This window comes from Triturus cristatus, chromosome 1_2, assembly GCF_964204655.1.
Source record: "Triturus cristatus chromosome 1_2, aTriCri1.1, whole genome shotgun sequence".
In the NCBI taxonomy this organism is placed as follows: Eukaryota; Metazoa; Chordata; class Amphibia; order Caudata; family Salamandridae; genus Triturus; species Triturus cristatus.
This window is the reverse complement of record NC_140580.1, coordinates 973,376,157-973,402,192: the sequence shown is the minus strand read 5'-3', so window position 1 is coordinate 973,402,192 and position 26,036 is coordinate 973,376,157. Positions and strand designations below refer to the sequence as shown.

The following is a 26,036-nucleotide window of genomic DNA, read 5'->3' as shown; positions in this document are numbered from 1 at the left end:
CGCGAGTACTGGGAGAGGGATGTAGTGGGAATGGAAGAAGAGGACTGGCAGAAAGCCCTAGCGTCCCCCCCGAGACACGGCGATCTCCTCAAAACTACGACTCGTAGAACTCAAGGTCTTTCATAGGGCGAACCGGTTGTGTCCAGCTCTGGTAAAAATGGGCTAAAGGGAGGATCCTGATTGTGGCAGAGGGTGTGGCAAGGAGGGCACATTCATACACTCATCTGGGAGTTTACACATATTCAACGATACTGGTCCGAAGTGACTCGATGCATGGGGGGTATTTTTCTGTCGTGGTCCCAGTGCTTCTTCTCCTCAGGATCACGTTGATGCTATGTGTGGGCCCCCCGCCCATCCGTCCCCTGTCCGGTGCACGTGTAATACCCTCGGACGAGGAGAAAGGTGGGCGAGGGAAGGTCGGGAAGGGACAGCAGGGGAGAGACCTGGAAGAAACAAGAAGACGGGTTAAGCCACAGGCTCTTCTCTACCTCCCCCACACCCCCAACTCGTTCTTCCCCCTACCTGGGGTTTCTGTCTTCCCTATGGCAGCTCTCTGAGAGTCCCTCTCCGTTACTTCACGGACGGGACGAAGAGAGAGAGAAGGTCTCGTTCGCGCTCCTTGTTCCTTCACGGGGAGGCGCAGGGAAAGGCTCAAGGCAGCCTGCGGGCTCAGGCGCTGCTACTCACGCCCAGGAACTCCGGGGGCGGAGGAGCGCAGGAGCCGCTGCTGCTTGAGGTAGGCGTCGACAGTGTCGGGGGCGCTGCCACTCACGCCTGGGAATCCGGGAGGCGGAGGAGCGCCTGGAGGTCAGTGGGTGCGGGAGGCGCTGCCACTCACGCCCCGAGGTTCGGGGGCGGAGGAGCGCCGGGAGGTCCGCAGATTGTCAAGAATTCCTGTCATGCGAGGGGAGGAAAACGGTAACCAGCGAAAACGGACTACATCTCCCAGGATGCTTAGCGGTTGAGAGGTTATGTAAACAGGAGAGCTGTTACATAACTCAAGGAAAACACGCCCTTATGTAAACAGGAGAGCTGTTACATAACTCAAGGAAAACACGCCCTTATGTAAACAGGAGAGCTGTTACATAACTCAAGGAAACACGCCCTTATGTAAACAGGAGAGCTGTTACATAACTCAAGGAAAACACGCCCTTATGTAAACAGGAGAGCTGTTACATAACTCAAGGAAAACACGCCCTATAAAGGGAGGAACCGGGAGGTACAACGCTGTCGGATATTGTGTTTACACCGACGTACCTGCTTAGTGAAGAGCAGTGTTCCGGAGTGGTGCTCCAGTAAGGCAAGAACGGAGGTAGGTCGAGTCGTTACTCCCTGGGCCGTGTGTTGCCCCATCGTCACCTGTGAAGGACCCGGAAGCTCTACCGGATAACCATTGAGCTTCGCTTTTTGACTCGGCGGAGTCAAAGCGCAGAGGCGCTTTTGCTGGTTGGAGTCGTAACTCCCAGCCTGACCAGAGATACAGGGACTGCCAGCTGTAACGCACACCAGGAGGTGTTTGCCGCGTTACAGACTCGGAAGTCCACAGGATCGATCGAGCGGCTGCTCTCGGTTCAGTCTTCTTTGCTTGTGATTGGGGTATCGGTGACGCATCACCAGGAGGTGACTCCGCGTCCCGGTGCAGTCTGAGGAAGAGGTTGAGCGGCTGCTCCCTTCAGGTAGAGACCCCGGCTGGGTGTTTCCCTGACTCCTCGATTCTCCCCAACACTCTTCGTGCCCCTCACAGCCTACCGATTGGCATTGTCGGCCATTTCATTTCTGCCCTCTGTTGGCATACGCCGGGATCGGCGTATATGCAGAGGACGGTTAGGACCATCCGTGCTGTGGGCTGGTAACGTACTTAGCCTGGAGGATTCCAGTGACTATAACCTTTGTTTATTCCTTGTATTATTTTTGCCTTCATTAAAATAACTAAACCTTCACAAGTGGTTGCGTTCTCATTATCGTATCTGTTAAACGATCCTGAGACGTTCAGGGCGTTACACAGATATAGGTGGCGCTGCCACTCACGCCCGGGAAATCCAGGGGCGGAGGAGCGCCGGGAAGTCTGGAGGAGCAGATAGCGCCTAAGGAAATGCAGAGGCGCGCCGGGAAAACCGCAGCCTGCTTGCCTCCTCTGGGTCGTCGAGAGATCCGATGCTGAGATATCCACGTCGGGTCACCGGCTGGATTGAAGACAGGGATTTGCGTGGCAACGCGGGGGTTTGGTTGTAGCCGTTAGGATCCTCTTGTTCGAACGGGAATCATTGGCCCCGCCTACCAGGTTGCCACGCCTCTTATACTTGACCGGGGTGCGATGACGTGTCTTCCGGCGGGTGGCCGCGGGGGCCGCTGGGATTTGGAGTCCTCATCCTCGGAACAGCGCCGTCGGTCCCCGGATCATGACATTTACATATCCCAATAGAACTGAAACTGGGATAGTGCCTCTTAAATATCTGGGAGCCTACTGACCTTGGTAGAAAGGCAAAGACCTAGGTGACGTTGGGACTGCTGATAGCGAAATGCAACATCGCTAAGCTATGGTGAGCATAAGAGGCGCCGACGATCACAGCATGGAAAAGGGATCTAAATTGGTATATGTGGATGGACCGAACAGTATATGAATCTAGGGGATTCCCTAAAAAATGGTCACAAATATGGGGACAGTGGAATGAGTATAGAGGGATTATTTGTGAACCGCCACAAGCGGGTCCCCGTCCCTCCTCAGTCACACAATTAATAGAAAACCCTAAAATAGGCACACTTGTGGATTAAAAGTAGACAGAGTTGAGTGTAGGGAAGAAAGATCCATATCAATGTAATGCTCTGTAAAATACTGTGTCACTTTCTTTGTATTTTATACATAATGTCATCAATAAAAAATAAAAAAAGATATATATGTATATTTTTTTTAATGGTGTTTAAAAATTTTCCTGGATAAAAAGACTCAATGTACTAAAGATGAACATCCTTCCCAGACTTCTTCATGTCCTCCAAGCAATCACCTCTTCCGATAGACTACTAGAAAACCTACAAAGGAAGAGGATTTATTTTGTGTAAGTCAAGAAGTAGGGCACTAGTTAGTAAACAATGGCTAACTGTACCAAGAGAAAAGAGAGGCTTGGCATGCCCAAACATGTTAAAATACTGCTAGGCATGACACCTCCGTTCATTTGGTCGCTGAATAGACAGCAAGAGAATCAGACAAACAAATTGCTGTTAATGTATAGAGTTGTCATGAGCAGATTGCTACGGGATCTTGCATGGCTATCAAAGGCCTAATAAAACATTCCTCTTGATACATACCAAAACGGTGCTAGATAACTGGTATAAAGTCACCAGAAGTGGAGGCTGAATCACTTAAGCCCTGCAGTAGTTTTTGAGTTTTCCGCAAGGTTTTTTTTGAGTAGTATTCTGAATTAGGCATGTCTCCAGGTGTTGGGAAATGTTGCGATGGTGATAGAGGTGTGGAGAAGGTTGCAAGTTCCTGATCGAGCCTTTGGTTTCAAGACTGAAGATATGGTTTGGGCATGGGTCTGTGGGAGCTCTCAATTGGATGGAATTTATGGTGGAGGTGGTGTTATATGAATGTGCTGGATGTATGTGTGCCTGTGAACGGTATAATGAAGTAAGGTTGTAATGCTGTGAAGTGCATGTATGCATGTGCTGGGTGTACGTCTGCTCTTGAATCTCTGTACTGGGGTGAATGTATGACATTGTTCTGCATTCTGTCCATCAACTGTTGTTTTTGCATTTGTCACCCCGAGTGGGACGAGTATGCCCGGACATGGGTCCCGTGCTCTCCATGCCACTGGAATCAAGCTATCCTGGCTGAAGAGGGGCGAAACTCCGAAACCGGTCCTAGGATGCTTGTTTGCAGTTCAGGGAGGACCTGGCTTGGCAGTTCGGGCTGGACTGTTCGTATGAGGCACAGGGCCAAGACTGATTTGCATATGGCTGGGTTCTAACTGGAATGGCATGGTGAGCAAAAAAACGATGGATTTAGGCCCAGATCTCTGTACTGGGGTGAATGTACGACATTGTTCTGCATTCTGTCCATCAACTGTTGTTTTTGCATTTGAATGGTACAACACATGGAAGACTCTGGGTTCCAATATGGGAGATCCAGGGCTGCATGGTGAAACAAGAAGAGAGGAGGTAGAGGAATGCCCCAGACAGATTTGTGTTTTTCTGCATTCCTGTAAGCAGAGTGAGACACAGTGGAGGAAGGGAAAGTCAGGCTCTCCAGTGCACTTCAAAGGGTGCTCTTGATTCAGATAGAGTCACAATGAAGGGGCCAGGGCACATCTAAGGAAGGAGACTGGTTGATAAGAGAATAAGAAACAGTAGTGCTGAGGCCCTGGGATAACCTTTTGATGCATATATCAGTGTTGCTGACATCCAGGTGTTAACTTCCAGTCAATCCGATGCTTCGGAGTCGATCCTGCTACAACAGATTGCTTTGAGGAGGAAGAGAGAACAGAGGGGTGGGCACTTCAAAAGGAAGCAAACCCCCAAAATAAACTTCACAGACTCTAAATCACATTTGATGTCTGGAAATGGACTATAAGAAGGGGAGCTTGAGACAGCAAAAAAAGACAACTGTTAAACAGCCAGTCTGGCTGTGCGATGAGGAGAAGTTCTGTAAGAATTTTGCCTGTGACCATGACTGGCAGCCAATACCTGTTAATACCCCAGCTGGATGAAGGGACATCACTAAGGGAATCCAAGGCCACCTACCCTGGAGCAAAAGCGACTGCCTGATTGCAAAGACAAGTGTGCCCTGTGATGAAGAGGAAAGCATTAGGTGGGAGCAAAGTCCAGTGGGGAATCCTGGAGAGTAGATCTCCATATAGAGGTGTGAGAAGGCGGCTGCTGCACCGATCGGTTTCTAACTGTGTGCAGGGGGAAGTCAGAGACCCCTGTATGCCAGAGGAGCGGCAACGTGAAGTGAGCCGTGATCGTTACTGCAGCAAATGGGTCATTGCCCATGTGTAGGTTAAGTCTGTGATCCTGTATGCCATGTAAGGCTGCAGTGATGAGTACCTCCATGCAGAGTGGGCCATAGCCCAAGTATGCTGTTAAGTCAGCAACCCAGTATGCCAAGTGGGGGCGCCATGAAAAGTTGCTGTGCTAATTACGTAAGATCCTGTGTTCAGTGGAGGGATGTGATCCCATTTGCCGCAGGGGACTACTAGGACCAAGCAACAAGTGTGACCTGGTCGAGGGGAGAGGTAGTACTGGTGACCCTAAAGGGCCTGAGCTGTGACTGAGGACCAGCACCATGATCTTCACACCTCCACACCCCCCAGTACCCATGGGCAGAACCGTAGAAAGAACTTATCCAGCTTGAAGGAGCTTTGACAACTTCCTGGCTCCTGCCGGACCACATGTGAAGAACTTGAGGATAGGTGATTGCAGCCCACCTGGGCCGCATGTGAAAGATTTACCAGAGACAGCCACTGCAGCTCCAGCATCAACCGAGAGTAGCTATGAATGAAAGTGTTGCCCCTTCCGTTCTCAGTCTCTCTTCTAGCACTCCTGATGCTGTGTGACATCTCTGTATACTTTGGTTTATCCATCTTGCAATAGTTCCTTTTACAAACAGCCCAATTATTGGGGCAAAGGAAACAAAAAAACGACTTTTCTTGCTGATTGGTTAGGTTTCCTCTATGTAGTACATCACTGCCCTCCTTAAGTCTAGTGTGTGAAGAGCGCATTCTGCTTGCGATTCTGATGGAAAAAACCTGTGAGTTGTTTTGTTTGATAGTCATGGAAGTGTGAAACTACCTTGGATAGGAAGTTTGGGTTAGTTTCTATCACTACCCTGTCCTTAAGGATTTGAAGGTATGGTTGCTGTACTGTCGGTGCTTGTCACTTTGTTCAAAGATGCAATGGCTACTAGGAAGGCAGTCGTTAATGCTCTGGATGGTGCCAGATTCTTTATCCCTTCTAGGAACTGGTGACTGAGAAAAAAAACCTCCTTCTGCCTCTTGTGTATGCCACAATGGCTGTCAAGTGTACCTTTAGTGAGGCATAGGGGAGGTCCTCATCCAATAAGTATGTTAGATATTTTAGGACCGTGGTTTACTGCGCTTTCTATGTCTTCAGTAACCATGCACCTAAGCTGATTGTTTTTGGTTCTGGCTGAAACACTTAACCCTTCTGCATGGTAAGTACGTCAGGTTGTGATGGCAGTAACATGACATTGCCCTGTAGTAGCTTGCCCAGATCAGAGATCCATATTTGTCTGGCCCATTGCAGTGCAATGAGGATAGGAGTCATGGTTCCTTTATTTTACTTTTCCATCACCAGGCCTGACCTTTCTGTCACTAGGGCTTGAGTATCTGGACCCAAATATTTGCCTTTTTGTATCCTCCCAGGTTAAGAACAGGTCTAGATGCGGAGTTCCCCACCTTTTGAAGATCCTGACCACTACCTGCTGTTTCATGTCCCACTCATGCAAGGCATTCTTCTGCCTCTGATTAGCCTGTGTGCTTCTGTGTTTTCTACTCCTAGTAGATGGATTGCTACTATTTTTATGCGCCTCGGTATGGACCCTATCCATAGGTCCTGTTAGGGTGGATGGTACGTGAGACCTTGCCCTCACACATCCCCCATCCCCCCCATTTGTTGATACAGAACATGGAGGTAATGTTGCACTACGTTTCCCTTGAACTTTGACTGGAAGACCTTGAAAGATAGACAAATAGTTTCGAGTTCCAACACATTTCGTTATTGCCCCATCTCCTCTGTGCTCCAGAGGCTCTTGATGTTCAATTTGACCATATGTTCTCCATCTCGTGTGGGGTGCATCTATCGTGGTCAACAGAGGGAGCTGGTTGTTTGAAAGGTCTGCCTTCAGTGAGGATTATTGTGATCCTCCATTGCATCTCCTTGTGTAACTTGTTCGAGGACAACTACAAGGTCTTCCCAACTCCCAACTTTCTGCTGCCTGTGACCAATGTCTCTGTAGTCACTGTAGTGGGTTTCAAGTGCAGCCTTACATTTTTTTTACGAGTGGTATGCACGATGTCATCATGCCCATTGGTCTCCCCACTGTACTCATTACCATCATCGTCACCATCATAGGTTGTCCCTTCTGGTTAAGGCAAACTTGTTCTGTCAATGCCAGGATTCTCTTTTCAACAGGCAAGGTATTTTCTTCTTTGAAATTCAGTTTGGCCTGAGAAATGCCTTTACTCTTTCTTGTTTTGGGGATGATTTTTCATGGCTGATAGAGAACCTTTGGTAGTGTAGGATTTCTTTTACTTCCCTTTTGCTGTCCTTATATTGTTTCAACAGCTTTGTCTTTATTATCCAATCATACAGGTAGGGAAAACTTTAATTCCTTTTCTCTTTAGATTAGCAGCCACTGCAGCTAGGTGTTTTATGAACAAACAGAGTGCTGATTGTACCACAAAAGTTAGGACAATGAACTGGTAGTGCAACTTATCTACAGAGTTGTCTTTTAAAACGTCTGCGTTTTGAAAGATCTGTTGAGGGCTTGATGTCCAAGTTCCGTGTGAGAGACTTGTCCATTTTTGGGACCAGAAAGTAGAATGAGTTTCCTTCTTGTCCCTTTTGTCTTTCTGGTACTATTTCAACTACCCTTTTTGGCAGGAAGCCTGTCGCCTCCTGTCTTGGGTGTAGTAGATCATATTGGCCATGTGTTCTTAGCTTTGGTTTGATGGTGGGAGGTAGTTTCAAACAGTATCCCGACTATATGATGTTGAGCATCCATTTATCAGAGGTGATGCTGTGCCCTTCTTGGAGGAATCCTCAGATTCTGCTACCTAATGGTGTTAAATAAAGGGGCCTCTTCTCCGAATTCGATTGCTGGAGTGTTCAGCATCTTTTGGTAAGGTCTTTCTTCCCCGAGCTCTCCCCGAAAGGACTACCTTAGACTGCTGGTGTGCTGCCACTGTGTAGGTGCGCTATGGCTTGACTGTTGTGCTGTGAAATGTGAATGGGGCATCACTGGGTGAAACACTTAACCCTTCTGCCTGGTAAGTATGTCTGGTTGTGGTGGCAGCAACATTACATTGCCCTATATTAGCTCCACCAGATCAGAGAACCAGGTCTGTCTGTCCCATTGCAATGCAATGAGGATAAGGGTCATGTTTATACTTATCTATCACCGGTCTGATCATTCTGTCGCTAGGGTTTAAGTATTGGGATACAATTTTTTGGCATTTTGTAGTAGAGCGACCTCTTTTCAAAGTTGAGCGCACTCTGTTCAATATCAAGCATCAAAGTATTCCTTTTTGGTGCGGAAGGTTCAACTTCACAGGATTACATCTTTCTCCTGCACTCTTGATCCCCTTTCGGAGTTGAAGCCAGATCTGCAGGTTTATCTCCTGCAATTTTCTTGGGCTTGGATCCGAGGAACTCTGGGCTTGTGCTTGCCCTGCACATCTGTGGATTTTGAAGTCGATGTGACTTGGGGTGTTTTGAGTCTGAGCCTTTTGGCTCGGGCTTCGAACACCTTTGGGATGTTAACTTCTGTATGCCGCCCTTGGCATTTGTCGCAGTCTATCTTTTCAGCATCTTCTCCCTTTCTACATGGATTCCATCAGCGTCAGTCATGTATCTGCTACAACCCTGTCTTTGCGTTGCTCGTCATCGTTGTAGGTCTCATCCTCTTTCCTGGAAATCTGCTTCTGTATCTGTGCCATGACATTGTACCCTTTGTTTGTCTTTAGCCTTGAGTGTCTTTGGCTGAATTCAACATAGGCGTCACAGACCTCCAATACGTGGTCCTTGGGTAGACAAGTTGCAGATTTGAGGTTACCGTCTATGTGAATTTGTGAGAGCATTTAGGAAAGAGCCTGATTGGTGTGTGCCCCATGCCCCAAATGTATTCTGTGGTCCACATGGTTAATGACCTTGAGGTAATCAGGGTTAAAAACTCCAAGGTTTTAGGATGAAAAGGATGATTTTGCTTTGTGTCATTCTCTGCACAATGTTCGGTTTGGATGAAAAAAATGGTTTTCCATCCAAATCCTCAATTCTTCTTCTGAGGCTGCTCATCCTGGAACCATATTTTCTACATCCAGACCCAATGGTGGGAAAAAGAAAATGAAGATGGTGACTGCACTGTGGGGTTTCCGGGATGTACTTCTGACGTCATTAAAGGAGGAATGCAACACCAAATGGTCCACGACAACCACTCAAAAACAAAAAAACAAAAAAAAGACGCAAAAAAAACCAAAACTGAGAATTCCAGACTCAACCACTAAATGGCAGAATAAAGCACAGCATTAAATCCAGAAATATTCATGCTTCAAAATTATGGAGCTCTGCTGCCTGCAGCCCAAGCTGGTTACGTCTCTTTGGAGTTTAAGGGGTGCCACTTCTTTCTCCTGAGATAGTGCATGGGATGTGACAAAGCATACTAAACAGCATAGTGGGGAGTGAGGGCATTAATGTGCCCCAAATGGACTGATAACTGGGAGATTGTGGCCACGGAGACACCGCCAATGGTCTCTTCCCTTCCTTTGGGCCGGGCAACAATGTTGCACAGCACACATAGATAAAGACCCCGCTGGTGGTGGTGACTGCTAGAGGACAGTCTCCTGTGGTGAAAGTATAAGAGCCGCCAAGGAGGCAGAGGTAAGGGACCAAGACCAACATAGAGAAGGCTTTTTACACCCAACGGACTGTGAAAAACCTGACTTAACCGGCCTGCAGCAGCACCAATCTGGCACACAGAGACAGTCAAGGGTTTTGCCGGGGAGATCAAAAGCTCACAGCGGGTGGGGAAACTACAACCCATAACTACTAGGTGCTGTAAGAACAGTGCCAAGCTGTGCAACCACATGTAGCATTTCTTGGAGGTTTAATGTTGAGAAGTTCAGACTCCCTCCGTCCTCACCCTCTACGTGTATTTGTCATGAGCTAACGTGACAGAGAGAAAGAAATAAAGGGCTGATTTCTTCTGACCTAAGGAGATAGGTAAAAGAGTACCCTTTAGTGGGCTACCACGTGGCTCAATCTGAACTGTCCTGGTAATAGTACACCCAGATCTTCAGAGAGCAGGTACAGAGTTTCCATTGTCACCATCCTGAAAACAAGCCATACAATAATCAATGGAGGATCGGCAAGGGTAGCAAGTACAAGTGCCTCTCAGCACCATCCTGCAACATTGTGGGAGCATGGATGGCTCACTTGCACCAGGCAGCCACCTTCAGGTCCCTGGACAGCTTACCCATTCTCCTTCTCCTTCGCCCTGGGAATCCCTCCAGAGGTGCTTGGGATTCTTTTCCAAATTCCAAGGAAGTCGGAGGCAATAAACAAGGTGATGATCAAACCTGCTGGGACCCAAATCTGAGAATATGTATCAGTTGATGAAAGATACATTTTGATTCCACCCTTCCCCTCACCCCCTTTGTCTAGCAGAGTGGACAAAGACGTTGGCAGCCCTGTGCTTGTCTATTTGAAATCAGCAGATTGGAGGGAAAATATTCCTGTTCTCCTCTTATCTGTATCCTGTGACTCTGGCCAGGAAGAAGGGCTTCCTGAAGTTTAAGAAGGAGATGGTGGCCTCAGATCTTATGTCATAATTTGGACTTCCCATGCAACTCAGCATGGAACACCAAATTAAAAAACACATTTACACAGTGAAAATCTGTCATTATTTTCCTTGACAACCTGAACACTGTATGCAGATGGCAATATGAGTGACAGCATCTTGGTATAGCAGGATATGCCCCAAGGAGGCTATAGGTGTGGATAAGCTGCAAAATAGGTGAGCTGGTGGTTTTCTCCATGGGAAAGAAGGAGTGGGGGGCTGGCAAATTGTTGTTGATTGTAGTTTAGAAGCTTCATCTTGCTTTGTCTCTCTGCTCCCACCAATTCCCCCTTTAAGGCTCCACTTTGGACCGGTTGTGTCGTTTTAGAGATGTGCCCCTCAGCACCCAAATTAAGACATATCCAGCATAACCAGATGTCTCTGACAAATCCAAAAGCCACAAGCTTCTTCCTTTCAACTCTCTTTGAATTTCTGGGCTGTCATTCATTTGTTCTGGCTCCCAATGCAGACCACTGATGCCAGCTCATAGTCTACAACCTGGTTATTATAATCCATTCTGAACTCATCTTTGCCCTTCAAGTTGATGCAGAGCTCAAAGAGGTATGGTTATAAGTGCCTTTGCTATGAAAAATTCTGCCAGACTTTTAAACAAATCATTCAGCATAACTGTGCACATTTCTAGAAATGGAGGTACCATAACATATGATACAGTGACTTGCCAAACTATCTGCCAGGTAGGCTGGAGACAGAGCAGCAAGGTAAGCCCTAAATCTCAAACAAAGGCATAACCTCACTCCTGCACTGAAAACGCTGAAATGGTTTTAAGTGGTGTTTAGGCCTACACTTAAGAATGTATGCATAATAGATTACTCTGGAACAGGTCCCTGCGTATAAGCAGAAATCATCTTTCGGTCACAAGAATTGATCAACCACGATCACTTGGAAACAAACATTTAGGCAACAGAAATAAGGGGCCTTCATTTAGGGCTTCCCAGCCCAAAGGTATGAAATGCCCTAAAACTGATCTTGAAAGGCAAACTGAGGTTCATCCTCTTTAGGAAGATATGATGCTAAAAATAGATTTCCGTTTGGTAATGAAAGCTGTCCCACCTGGACTAGCCTCAGAGGCGATAAAGATGAATTCAACTGCAATCCTCCTACAACTAACCCCCTTGCAATCCCTTTAAAATATCTTCCAAACCCACACGGAAGCATCGGATTTGCCTTACAACTCTTACACAATCCTACTGGATGATATTTTCACTCTAGTTCCTTGATTTTCCCTCTCAACATCCCCAATTTGTTCATTTTCAGAAGCACACTGAAGCGGTCTCAAGGCAACATATTTGGCTCTATAGAAAAGTCTCCTCAAATAAATAAAGTGCACTCGACTAAAAGGGACTAACTTTCTCAGGATTAGACTTTCCAATTTAATTAGGGGTGCCAACACACAGCGGAGATTAAGGGTCATGAGAACCAATACCCCACTCTGAACCAGGCTTATTAAATAGAATGAGGGCTGTGGAAATGGTGGATCCTACAAGAAGTAAAAGAACATAACTTAATATAAATAGAACATATATATTAAATAATATACTTTCAGGGGCAAAGAGGTGTTGTCAAATACATTATCAGGCTTAGAAAAAGGGCCCAACAACGGATAACCAAACATTACAAACACTCCAAGTAACAGGATAAGCAACAATTGCAATATTGACAGTACCTGTTTCGCTGGGCTCAGCAACTTTCTCTCCTTTTTCTCCTTGCTCGTCCTCTCCCGAGACGTTAGATATCTGTCTTCTCACAGTTTTACCGGGTCCTGCACCCGACGTTACGCTGGCGACAGACAGCAACGGAATAGCTTGGCTTTCCTATAATAAGAATTATAAAAGCACATTCATAACTAGGTCATGTACAAAAGTGTCCTGCATGGATTTATGCTGAATATCCCCCAATTTATTGCAATAGAACCGTTAGAACTTTTATCGCATTTTTTGCCCAAATTTCATTTTATTACTTTTCATTAGTAATTCCTTAGGCACTATGTGTCAAATATATCAACTCCTTGTACCCTATTATACTTAAGTAACAACATCTTCTGAACAGCTACAGACTTGGACAATCAAGAGCTCAATCTAACAGAGACATTAATGATTGATAATGCCGAACAGATGGAACATTACACAGTAGCTTTTGGAGGACATTCATTGCTTGATTTCCATCTAAAAAGAACAAGGATTGCTTTTAACATTTGTTTGATTTTTTTCTTTTTTTGGCAGTGGTGGGAAACCATAATTGGGCTTGTGCACAAATACTACTAAATGTCAATGCTGACTGGCTGCCTTGGTCTTTTCATTCGGGGCTGACACAATCTGCTGCTTCTGTCCCTTGCATTGGCTGCTTGTCTGTGAAGTCACTGAAATCCATCTGGGCACGATTGTTGAATGTCAAAAATGTTCCACCAGGATTCAGACATTTTAAAAGCAATACCGACATCTGCTTTTAACTCCAGTAAGTGAAATGTAACTATATTGTGAATACAACCTGTTTCGCAACTTCAAATGTCTAACTATTCAAGTGTTTACAATTCTAAAACTATGTACATCATTGACTATATCCTGTGAACATCAGGCTGACTTTGGTTGCTTGTGTATACGCATAATCTGTAATGCTTGCCTAAACTTAAGCAACAGCAAGGCCCATGTATGAGGTCTGAACATCAAAATGATACAGACAAGAATGCTAAACAAACAATTAAGTTAAATAGAACTGTTTTATTTTTTCTTAGTCCTAGAAATTAACTATTCCATTCCTGTGCTGCAATCAGATGGAACTTCAGTAACACATTTTGCAACTATTTTCAACCACAGACTAAAGGCAGTCAGAGGCCTGACAGGCAGATATCCTGAGTGAGTTATAAATTACTGAACAGACTGGTCTCTTTGTATATTTACCAGGATCAGCAAGGACTGAGCAAGACAAGACACAAGTGCTTGTGATGCAGCAGACTAGTTATCTTAGCCCAGTCACTGCATTTATTTTACATAGGGGCATGTGCACCTCATAGCAGTGTAACAGTCTTGGTGAAATTGTCTGGGAGAGGAGATCAGCCTAGAACACGGTCTATATGTCAGTGATAGAAATTTTCGGATAGGCAAACACATTCTCATTGAGAAAATATATTAGAAGATGGCATCGGAGGTCACTCAGCACACAACACAAAACGTAATAATTACTTACCTATAGGAGTAGCTTTGCAGCTAGAAGAATTTTCTGGATTCACATACTGTGCATTATTCTGCCATCTAATGGTTGGGTCCGTAACTCCCTACTTGTATAGTAGTCTCTTATTATTCTACTTTTTTTGTTGTTGTTGTGCGCTGACTGCCCCCTCCATTTGGTGTTAGTCCAGCCTTTCATGACGTCTGACACTCTCCCCAGAAGCCTTCACGGGTGGTCGCCATCTTCAGAATCTTTTTTTCCCCTATTGACTGTATATAGTGTCCAGTGAGCTTCATTTAGGTTGTACCTTATTTCCCCTCTCCCTTTGTAGCACCTCATTTTATGGGGAGCTGGGTCTCTCTACAGAGCATTCCCTAGGGAGTGGCAGTGTGGTTGCCTAGATGCGAAGAATTGGCATTTTGCATTTTCTGGTCTTGTGAACAGGTCTATTTCTGATGTCACCCACTTTTTGAACACCTTCTCGATCACTGCCTAATTCAGCTCCCACTCGTGTGAGGTGGTTGCTTGTCTGCTCAGCTTGTACGCCTCTATGTTGTCTATCCCTGGTAAATGGATCAATGTTATGGTCATCTGTTTCTGGATAATCCATCTCCATATCTCATATACTAGCTTCGATAGGGCAAAGGATTTTGACCCCCGTTGACTGTTCAGATAGATAGTTGTGATGTCTGTTTAAAAATGTATTGATTTCCCCCCACAGCTGCTTCTGAATGGGTTTTAAGGCTAAGAACACGGTCTTTTTAGGTCCAGCAAGTTTATGGCTATACCGCCTATTCTAGTCTCCAGACTATTCTGATCTTGAGCTTCCCCATATGAGCTGCCAATTCTATAACCTTCCATCGTGATGGTCACTGTTGGAGTTGGTAGCACGAAGGGTCTTCCTATTGTTACATTTGTCCTGTTCCACCATGCCATTTTCTCCTGCACTCTTTGTGTAACAACTATTATATATCTTCCGAAATCCCCTGCTGCTTGTGACCATTGGCTCTGGACCAACTCATGGATTGCTCTCATGTGTAACATTGCATATGGTATTAGTGGTAAGCATAAAGTTATCATTCCCAGCAAAGTCTTCAGAGTCCACACTGTCAGAGACAGACCCTTCCAGTATTGGTGAACTTCTTGGATTATCATCAGTATCCTCTTTTCGCAAGGGTAGGTTTCCGCTTGTGCTGTGTTGACTTTGGCCCCCGTTAGAGCTTCTCCTGTCTGGCATGCGCAATGACTATTCTGTGTTTATGGAGAATCTCAAACTGTGAAGTGTTGCCATCACTGTCTTAATGCTGTTTCTGCATTCGCGTAGTGAGTTCATCTTCACCAACCAGTCATCTACGTAGAGGTAAATGTGTATGGCCTTTCTTCTCAGATGTGCAGTTCCTGCTGTTAAGAACGTTGTGAACACCTTGGGCGCTGATTTCTTACTGAATTGTAGCACCCTGAACTGGAAGTGTGTTTTGTCTATTGTGAAGCACAAAAAAATCTTGTGCTGTGTGGTTCATTGGTTTGTGTCAGTATGCGTCCTTTAGGTCTATGGTCACCATGTAGTCTCCCTGTCGGAGCTGTGGGGTGACATCCTGCAGCATCGTCATTTTGAACTTCTGTGCCTCACAAGACATACTTAACTTTGCAAATGGTGTACTGAAAATATTAAGGCATGAACATTAACATTGTTAATTATGAGCAATAATAAGTCGACAAAGTCAATTTAATAATGCTTGCAATGAAAAATGTTACCACTTTGGGTACAGATACACAGACAAAAACAGGGACGGCATCTTACTTGAGAAAGACGAGAATTGTGAGGGCACACATGGGCAGGGAGAAGTGGGGTGAGGTATTCACAGATCAGGGGTTCAATCTGAAGTATCAGAGTACTGGAAGCCATCAAGTAGGTTATAGAGTCTCCAGGAGATTTAAAAACTGGCTGTTGGTACCGGATTATTACCTTTTAGATAAGCCAGAAGATGGTGAAAACATATAGATGGTCATCTACCTGAATGGTAGAAAAAAGGTTACGAGTAAAGCACTTCTACATAAAGAGCTCTAAAATAGTCAGTAGACATAGTGCCCTGAACAAGAAATTGAAGATAAGGCACCAATATCTCAGGAGATCCATGCTAAGATGGTAGCCTTTTCCTTTGAAAACAAAAGGAATCCTAAAAAGGGCTACATAACTTGTAAAAAGCAGCACCAGCATTTAACAGTTTCCCTTATAAAGCGAATATGAGTGACTGAACCTCGAGGATTAGAAATCATTGGGGCATGCATGCAGCATGTGATGTAGTGACTTGGAAACATGATTGAGCCATTTCTTCCAAATGTAGAAGTCTGCTCGTTAAGGTGGACTAACGCATAGTGATTTGGCAGCAATCAGAGCCAAGGCTGGCTGTTGGAAGACCAACCTGTAAATGAGATGAATAGGGGCGTGTCCAAAATGGCGACCAAATAAGTTGCACACCTCGGAGCACCGCAGTATCTCCAGGTTCTGTGCGGCATATACCGCCAACGAGGATCCCGGTGGCCAAGTCCGGCTCCGCCCAGCTGCAGGACATATGTGCGGTCCCACTAGGAGTGTGGCGGCAACCAGTGAGAAGTGGCCTGCTGCGGTGTGTGCAGCCAGGCATGCCAAGGCATCGAAGGAGCTGGACCTGGAGGGAGCTGGCAGCTGGGCTTTGGTGATATATCGAACTGTCGCCAGTGTCAGACTTGTCCCATGGTGCCATGTCTGCGGCCCCCCTCGTGAATGACAGCATCACCGTAGGAGCACCAGGTGAACTGTCCCCTCTGTGTCTCCCTAGGCGCTGGTGACGGCGGGGCGGTGCACGGAGCCTCTTGGTGCAACTGCCCCCTGGGTGCCTGTTGGAAGCTCTGTGGGGCTGCGGGAGACCCTGTAGCCTGTGACATTACCGGGCGGCCAGTTTATTCCCGCCTTGTAGAGAAGGGTGCTTGAGCTGCTCCCTTTGATTTGCTAAATCTACTGCTAAAAAAGTAGAGGGGACGCCTGGGTCTACAGCGCAGACTACGCCCGAGCAGGTGAAATGGCCCGAGATGATTCCTCCATCACCAAGGCATTCCTGGAACACCTTTTTGGGACCCTGCGGGATGACTTAGCTGAGTTCAAGCGGGATGTTGCGACCAAGATTAAGGAGATCCGTCATGATGTGGAAGCGCTGGGCCTGAGAGTGGCATCTTTGGAAGAGAGCCGAGATTCGAGGGAGGAGTTGGAGGGCCATCACCAGGAGTTGCTGGCACTACATGAACAGAACTCAGACCTCTGGTATCAGCTTGAAGACCTTGAGAATCAGTCCTGTCACTTTAACATATGAATTAAAGGCAGCCTGTTACAGATGGTACCAGGCAGTCACAAAGACTTTGCCACTCGCCTCTTTAAACATGTGGCCCCTTCCCAGCGGGACCAGGAGATCACTATTGATTGCACTTAACGTGCTGGGCGACTGACTGCCGCGCTGGGACAAACTCAAGATATACTTACTTGCCTCTACTACTACCGGCAGAAGGACGTAATCATGGCAGCCGCATGAGAACTGAAAATCATCGACTCTGAGGGCCTTCGGTTGTGGCTGTACCAAGATCTTTCCCAGATAACACTGCAGCGCCGGAGAGCCCTCAAGCCCCTCACAGATCTCCTACAGGCCCAGAACATTCGATATAAATGGGGACATCCTTTTGTCTCCAATTTGTGTTGCAAGAGGAGGTTTGAGTGGTACACTTTCTAGAGGATGCCCGAGCGCTCCCCGATATGCCGCGGTCCTACAGTCTGCTACACGCGCGACATCCCCACAGCAGGACCCCTCGTCTATGGGCTCGACTTGCAGGGCTCCAAACGGCGAAAGACAAAAATGTTGAACAAGCAGTCTGAAACTGACAGCCGGGAGGCTAGCACCAGACTGCTTCTGCATCTCCAGCGGGAAGGTGACCATGTGGGCGCAGATGGTGATCACTGATTGGTCCCAAGTGTCTTGTTCTTTCAACGGAGCCCGCGACTCTTACCCGCAACGGCCATGAATTCTTTGCTTTTATATCTCCTCTGTCACAGATCCAATACTTCTCTGGTGGCGCTCCTTCGTGCTGATACTGAATCCCTGTCAGTCTTGTGTAAGCCATGAACCCCAACTATTGCTCTCTGGGTGTTCCCAGGCAGGGGACCAGTTTGAACTATCGTTTCGCTTCTTTTTCTCATGTCTTTCTAACTTTTTCTGTTCCTCTCTCTCCACCCCTAGTAAGGATAAACCTGCATGCTCCCCATAGGAGACCCTGCATGCCCTTCTACTGATGGTGTAACAACATACCCCCTTACATGTATTTGCATGGTACTATCCATACTTGGCCTCAACGTTCAGGGCCTTAATGCACCTGCTAAATGCTTAGCACTCCTCTCCTTCCTTAAAGGCACTAAATGCAACATTTGTATGTTACTGGAAACCCACCTGTTCCAGGGTGATTGACGACAGCTGCGCTCCCGTTGGTTCAATCGCCAATACTTCTCATCTGAGGTAGCCATGCGTGCTGCGGTGGCTATCCTGTTTGCTATCCATTTTCCAGGGCGGGTGGAGCGGGTTTTTATGGAGATCCCGGGCAGGCTTTCAGTGTTGCATATTTTAATCCAGGGCACTAGATACACTATAGTCACAGTCTATGCACCTAACGAACGTCAGGATGTTTTCCTTAGGGATTCACTGGGCCGACTGTTGATTTCCCCAAACAAGGACTTAGTGGTGGATGGAGACTTCAATGTCGCAATGGATACTCATAGGGACCAGTCTACCCGGAGGGTGGGACAGGTCGGGGGATGAACATCGGGCCCTAGACATTGGTTGGAGGAAGCACGATTAAAGAATATATGGCAGTACAAACATCCCACAACTTTAGACTACACTTTCTTCTGAGCCTCTCATCAGACTTATGCCCATATCGATTATTTCCTCACTTTCCCATGGTGACTAGAGACACAGTCTCGGTAGACATTGGAGCAGTAGCTCTTTCCAACCATTCTCCCATAAATTTGCAACTCAATCTTGGTGGGCGCCCGCCGGCTCCCCCAGTCTGACAGCTTAATGTAAAACTCCTCACCTATGACCAAATGCAATCAGATACTCTGAAAGCCATAACCTACTTTTTGAAAATTAATGACACACCTGATGTTGCTGTTGCCAAATTGTGGGAGACGTTCAAGGTTGTGATTAGGGGCCATTTCATGGCCCTGACCACAGTCTAGAACAGGGAGAGGTGGACCAAACGTCACCAGCTGAAGTCGCAGGTAAGGGAGCTCTAGGGCACCCACGTCCGATCAGGCTCGATGGCAGTCTGCCGTCAAGCTGCCCAGAAACAATTAAGGGCGATAAACCTGGGGAGAGCGGAATACGCTCTGCTTTGGATTCCTCTGAAATATTATGCTGGTGGTAACAAGTTGCCTCCGAGCACAGGCGACCGATCGGAGAATCCCCGGAATATGATGTGCAGGCCTATCTTTCCCTGATGAGCCATTCTCAAAGCCCTCCCCCCCCCACGCCCGTCGCTAAAACTACATTCACCGCTCTGGATTTAGATATAATTTTACAGGAAGTCCTAGCAGCCATTCAAAAGCTACCGCCTAACTAGGCACCAGGCCCAGACGGCTATAGTCCTCAATTCTATGAAGCTTACCCCCTACAGCTTGCCTCAGTTTTAGCACTGATGTTTAATTCCTTTAGTGAGACGGGTACATTGCCAGGCTCCATGTGCCTGGCCACAATCATGGTGATTACCAAAGCAGGCAAAGACCCCGAATGCTGCTTCTCTTACCGCCCGATCTCGCTTTTAAATCTTAATGCACATTTTTTTAACAGTGTTCTGGCCCAAAGACCGGCGTCGTACGTTCAGGGTTTGGTTGACCCTGACCATCTGGTTTTATCCCGGAGCGAGGATGCAGCAACAACATGAAACAATTGTGCCATCCTCTGGACCAGGTGCAGCGCACGCAGGTACCGTCTCTGTTGCTCTCCGTTGATGTTGCAAAAGCATTGATCGAGGATATTGGCCCTATTTGCATCTCGTTTTACAAAACATGGGCATTGGTCCCCAGTTTCACAGCTGGGTACATTCGTGCTATCTCGCTTCCCGGGCTAGAGTATGTGTGAACAATGTGATGTCCACCTCATTTCCCATCACACGTGGAATGAGGCACGGTTGCACCTTATCACTCTGCTTTTCACTCTCTATATAGAGCCCAATTGCGGAACGCATATGGAATAACCCCGCATAACAGGCATCCAGATGGGTTGGAGAGAACACAAGATTATGCTGTATGCAGATGCCATCTTGACCCTCACTGACCTCGAAAACACCTTAGCCGGCTCGACGACGGAGCTAGCTGTGTTCAGTGAGGCCTCCGGGTTCGAAACCAATCTGCAGATGTCCTCTATCCTTGGCACAACCGTTTCTGAGAAGGAGAGAGCCTGCCTTTCTGCCCAATTCCCCTTTCCGTAGGAAGAGAGTGGGATTCCATATCTGGGGATACAGGTACACTCCACACTCACGGCACGGCTACGGTGACCCATAACTATGGACACCTCCTCACCAACACGCAGGCCAATCTCGCTAAGTGGAGGTCCCATGGCCTGTCTTGGCTCGGGTGAATAGCAGCTATTAAAACGACATTACTTCCTAAACTTTTTTATGTTACACAGGCCTTGCCCCTCCAACCTCCCCCGAGGATGCTGGACAAATTGCAATCCCTTATTTGGGACTTTGTCTTGGAAGGTAAGCAAGCTAGGATGGCCAGAGCTCATGCCAATCTTCCGCAAACGGCAAGAACATTGGGGATTCCGAATCTGTGCTGCTACTACCAAGTGGCGCAGTTGCGTTACATGGTGGAGTGGTCCCGCACTCAAACTGAGAAACACTGGTGCTTCATAGACCAGGCGACTGGGCCATCCACATTTGAAAGGTCCAGTGGATGCGAAAACCCCGCAGACCAATCGGTGTCTATATTTCACCAGTAGTGCGGTCCACTATTGGGGTTTGGTACAGTCAAGCTGTACTTGGCCTCTCTACACCAATATCTCTGCAAGCACCACTGATAAGTAACCAAAGAACAAAGGGCAACCCCTAGTAGCGTAATATGGGTAGAGAAAAAGGGGAACAATGAGACCAAGCAACAACAGAGTAAACTCTACCCCTATAATTGAGAGATGTTCAGTGTATCATACATAAAATAAGCAGAGAATGACACTCAAATCGGATTAAGGTAATATGGCATACAAACACTTGAAGTCACCAAACTAAATAATACAACTCTTTTTTTATTTCATTTGTTAATATCACTTTTTATAATACATAAATAGAATTTGTTGGATTTTTTTTTACAAAAATAATCACAATGAATGAATCACAGTGCATTATAACAAAAAATATGTGGCATATTCCTTTTTGTATTAATTCCAGATATTTATTGTGTGTGTTTAACACCTTTATTTTTTGTTATAATGCACTATGTGATTCATTCATTGTGATTATTTTTGTAAAAAAAATCCAACAAATTCTATTTATGTATTATAAGGCAGGCGTTCTTCGCCGCTTCGGGCCCCACAGGTAATTCGCACGGCGACGGGGGACGGTCCACAGCCTACGACCCTGGCAGCGGCGGCGACGGCAGCAACAGGGCCCCGAGCTTCTCCGCGGGCCCGACTCGCTGAAGGGCAACCTCTGGGCCGCGGGGGTGAACGCGCTTCTGGTCCCCGCGCCGGGGGGGGGGGGGGGGGGGGGGAGTGGGGGGGGGTATTGTCAATTTAAGCGCGATGACTACGGGCTCAGCGCTCAGCGTGGGACTGTCACAGGGGATACCAGGCCAGGTCAGGGAGCACAGGGGTCGCAGCGCTAGTACCTGGTTGATCCCCAGCAGTCCAGCAATCAGTTGTAACTTGAAGTTTCAGTAATCAGTTTCAGCATGAAGTTTCAGCATTCAGTTCTTGTGGCGCAGATGTCACTGGCGCCCTTGGGGGGTTCTGTTCCTTGGGGTTAGGGATTGAGTTGGTGACTAGTTCCTTCCTAGTCAAGCTTAGCAGATGGCCCCTGGGCTCTCCTATCACTGGGCTAGATCAGTGGGCTGTACAGGATCCCTCACTCACTTAAAAGGCAGTAGCTAAGTCCTGTCACTTTCAGAGGCATAAGTCCCTGGCTAGGCCCTACCGCCTAAACTCCTGCGTGGATTCTCCCCAGGTCTGCTTTACTCCCACTGGCCAACTAACTAGAAAAAGTTCCCTCCCTCACTTAAGTAGCCCTAGGTCAGGTGACCTTTATCCAAGGCGGCAAAAGTAAAAACCACACCTCCCTTCTAGAAGGTTCCAGCACATTCCAGGAGCTTCCCCATTCTACCCATGGGACAAAAAAGGCGGGCTGGTGTCGCAACATTGTTGTGGGGTTCCAGCCAGCTCCTGGCAGCTAGGGTGCTACTAATGAAGACCACTTTGCAGTAGCAGGGGCCTGTGGCAGCCATCTTGGGAGAAGAGAGCACCTGCACACTGATTGGCAATGAAAAGGCGCCCGGAGACCCAAGTCCAACATAAAAATGAGGGTGGAAAAAATGAGGCACGATCAAAAATAGAGGGGGAGACCACCCTAGGGCTGACAGGTCTAACAGAAAGACACCCATCAGCCCAACAAAGTATGAAACTCACTCTCACTGTCCAGAGGGAGAGGCGACAGGGGCAACTGAAGCTTCAAATGGCATATAGACTCTTTTGCACATGAGAATTCCCCATTAGAAGTCTGGTTTATCATTGCACAGTTCACTTACAATTGTGATATTCTCGTGTCAGATGCGTGGATTTTGGAGCGCAACAGTTTCTGGTAGTGTTTCATGGAAGCCACCTAGTGACATCACCTAATTTCTTTCTGGATGAGAAAGGTATTGTCGCTGGAGCAATCTATAACTTGTTCAGAAAAGGGGCCATCGTCCGGTCTCAGGTTCAAATTTGGGGTATCTTTTTTGTTTTTGTTTGTTTTTAATGTATTTTTATTGACTTTCCACAGCAATTATCCAGACATCAAATTGCAAGGCAACAACATATTCGTGATGATCACCAGTTACAGAGAATTACAATATGCCATCATTTGGGGTATCTTAAGCAACATTTTTCAGCAAAAATGGCAAAGGACAGAGTGGATAGTTTACAGCAACTTTAGAAAAAGCATTTGCAATGCAATAGGTCTCGCATTACTGAAAGCTTGAGTTATTGACATTGCATTATTATTTGCAACGCCAATAGCTCAAACTTACAGTAATGCGAGACCTAGTGCATTGCAAATGGTTTTTACATGTTTCCCGTGAACGCAGAAGCAATAAACCGGGGACCTCTGTCTGATTTTTCACTAAACAGAAGTTTAATTTCACGACTACACCTCACGGGTACCCGCTGAAGCATGTCTGTGCATTCAGCCACATCCGACCTCTTCCACCGCAGGTCATTAGGCGGACAGCGCTACAGACTAGCACAGTGGTGTATTAATGTGGAGTGTGGTTTTGCGCTCTGTCTGACACACAGATACGCTGTCTTGCTCTCTATCCCTCCAGACATTACTGCCTCTTTCGTTGTTTTCTATCACAGACATGATTGTAACACGTTGACAATGCGACGCACACGCTTAGAATGACGAGCCACGACCATATCCTAGGGGTCCCTCGAACCGGTCACGGTGCTACCACAAAGGGGAGGTCTGGAGAATAAACAAATAAAGCAATCCAGAAAACTGCACTCACTTAAAACACATCGGCTTCAGCATAAGCATGAGCCCTGGGTTTTTATTGACTGAGCCTGACTTAAGCTGAAGTATTTTAGAGGCAGAAATACATCAAAAAGAAAGACAACGAGGTCAAGGGTCACCGGCAGCTTGTTAACAGCGTAGAGGTCTTCTGTAGCCTTATCTGCAGATACAGCCTCGCTGGTTTCTAGTGCGTTTAATTTCTTTCTTTTTTAAAGACAGTTGTCTTATTTCCTCTTTGGCAGATGTATAACACACACACACGCACGCGATCCGCGCGCTGTTTAACGCCAGCCTCCGGGGACAGGAGATGTGCACGCGCACGGAGTGCACATCTCCTGTCCGTACGCGTGCACATCTCCTGTCCGAGCGTGCCATCCCCTGTCTCCCTTCGGCACAGAAAGCGGCAACAATAGAGTCTCGCCAAGCGAAGCAGCTGTGCTGCATTCGCTAGGCGAGACATATAAATGTGCTGCCTAAGGCAGCAGTTTTCAGAAGAATTAACCATCCTGAAAAGTAAAGTGCAAAAACTAGTAATGGTTTTGAAAAAGTTTTGGTAGAAGTCAAATTGTTGACTCTTGAGGATGCTTGCAAAAAGAACAAGAAAGATATTCTAAAAGTCAATTAAACTGCTACTTTAGTGAAACGAGGAACAACAAACTAAATCAAGGGCATTTTTCAAACGGAGAGGGAATTTGTAATATAAAAAATGTGTCAGACTAGTGTAATGTTTTCAGACTAGTGTAATGTTTATAAGAACTATTTCCAGAACAAAGTGAAGCAGCTATCCTCCCTCCCGCCAAGTAATTATGTTCAGAATCAAAAAAATATGAGAATATGATAAACTACACCATTTTTACAGTCCCAAAATCACATTAAAGAAAATTGTAACTGATCAAAAATCTCAATCCTCATCGTTGCCCTCCTCCTAAGCCTCTGTGCTTAGCTTGCTGCCCCTACCCTCCTTCCCCTGCCCTCTGATGTCTGTGTGCATGTCCCTGCTCCTTCCTTTTTGTCCACCATGTTCAATAAACCTGCTACTGCCCAGCCTAGTTCCTCCAAATGTTCTGTTGTACTGGGACTGCCCCTCCTGCCTGTCTAGCAAGGCCAGATGGCTGCCGCCTGCCCATGCCACCTTCACCTTGTCTGCTCGAGTTCCATGCTCCTATCCCCTCCCTCCATGCTCCAATTTGCTGCCACTACCTTCTGTCCTCAATGCTCGGTTGTGCTGCAGCTGCTCCTCCTGCCTTCCCTGCATGGTCTGTTGTGAAGACCCTTCCCTTGCCCTTTCTTGTCAGGGTCTAGCTCCTATCCCTACCCCTACCCCTACCTCTACTTTCTGTCCTCATTGGTCCTTTGTGCATGCCCCTACCCACCATGGCCGTTGTGCTGCCACTAACCATCCTGCTTGCCATGCATGGTCTTCTGTGCTGCCACAGCTCCTCCCACCTGCTCTGTGTGGTCAGCTTGCTGTCCCTGACCCCACCTTCCCTCTGTTGTATTTGTGTATGACTTTATAGTCTCACTGTGGCCCTCCATGGTGTGTTGTGCTTCCAGTGCCCATTCCACTTGCCTTCCACGGTCAGCTTGCTGCTTCCTGACCAGCCCCCTTGCCCCCTGCCCTCCATTTTCTATGTGCATGCCCCTATCCCCTCCCTCCTGCCTTGCCTGGTCCGTTGTCGTGCCATTGTCCCCATCCCTCCTGCCCTTTATTTATGTTAAATGCAAAAACAACAATTGATGGACAGAATGCAGAACAATGTCATACATTCACCCCAGTACAGAGATCTGGGCCTAAATCCATCGTTTTTTTGCTCACCATGCCATTCCAGTTTGAACCCAGCCATTTGCAAATCAGTCTTGACCCTGTGCCCCATGGGAACAGTCCAGCCCGAACTGCCAAGCCAGGTCCTCCCTGGACTGGAAACAAGCATCCTAGGACCGGTTTCGGGCTTTCAGCCCTCATCAGCCAGGATAGCTTGATTCCAGTGGCATGGAGAGCAAGGGACTCACGTCTGAGCATACCCTTCCCACTCGGGGCGACAAATGCAAAAACAACAATTGATGGACAGAATGCAGAACAATGTCATACATTCACCCCAGTACAGAGATCTGGGCCTAAATCCATCGTTTTTTTGCTCACCATGCCATTCCAGTTTGAACCCAGCCATTTGCAAATCAGTCTTGACCCTGTGCCCCATGGGAACAGTCCAGCCCGAACTGCCAAGCCAGGTCCTCCCTGGACTGGAAACAAGCATCCTAGGACCGGTTTCGGGCTTTCAGCCCTCATCAGCCAGGATAGCTTGATTCCAGTGGCATGGAGAGCAAGGGACTCACGTCTGAGCATACCCTTCCCACTCGGGGTGACAAATGCAAAAACAACAATTGATGGACAGAATGCAGAACAATGTCATACATTCACCCCAGTACAGAGATCTGGGCCTAAATCCATCGTTTTTTTGCTCACCATGCCATTCCAGTTTGAACCCAGCCATTTGCAAAT

General features: G+C 47.0%; 1 protein-coding gene across 2 annotated transcripts in view; it reads right to left on the bottom strand.

The window, feature by feature from the left end:
- Positions 1-26,036, bottom strand: part of PNPLA7 (patatin like domain 7, lysophospholipase) — a 1,876,659-nt gene that overhangs the window by 1,495,377 nt on the left and 355,246 nt on the right. For both annotated transcript variants that reach the window (XM_085610534.1, XM_085610541.1), the window contains exon 12: positions 12,255-12,402. In XM_085610534.1, coding sequence (XP_085466660.1) covers positions 12,255-12,402 — 148 coding nt within the window. The remainder of the gene's footprint in view (positions 1-12,254; positions 12,403-26,036) is intronic.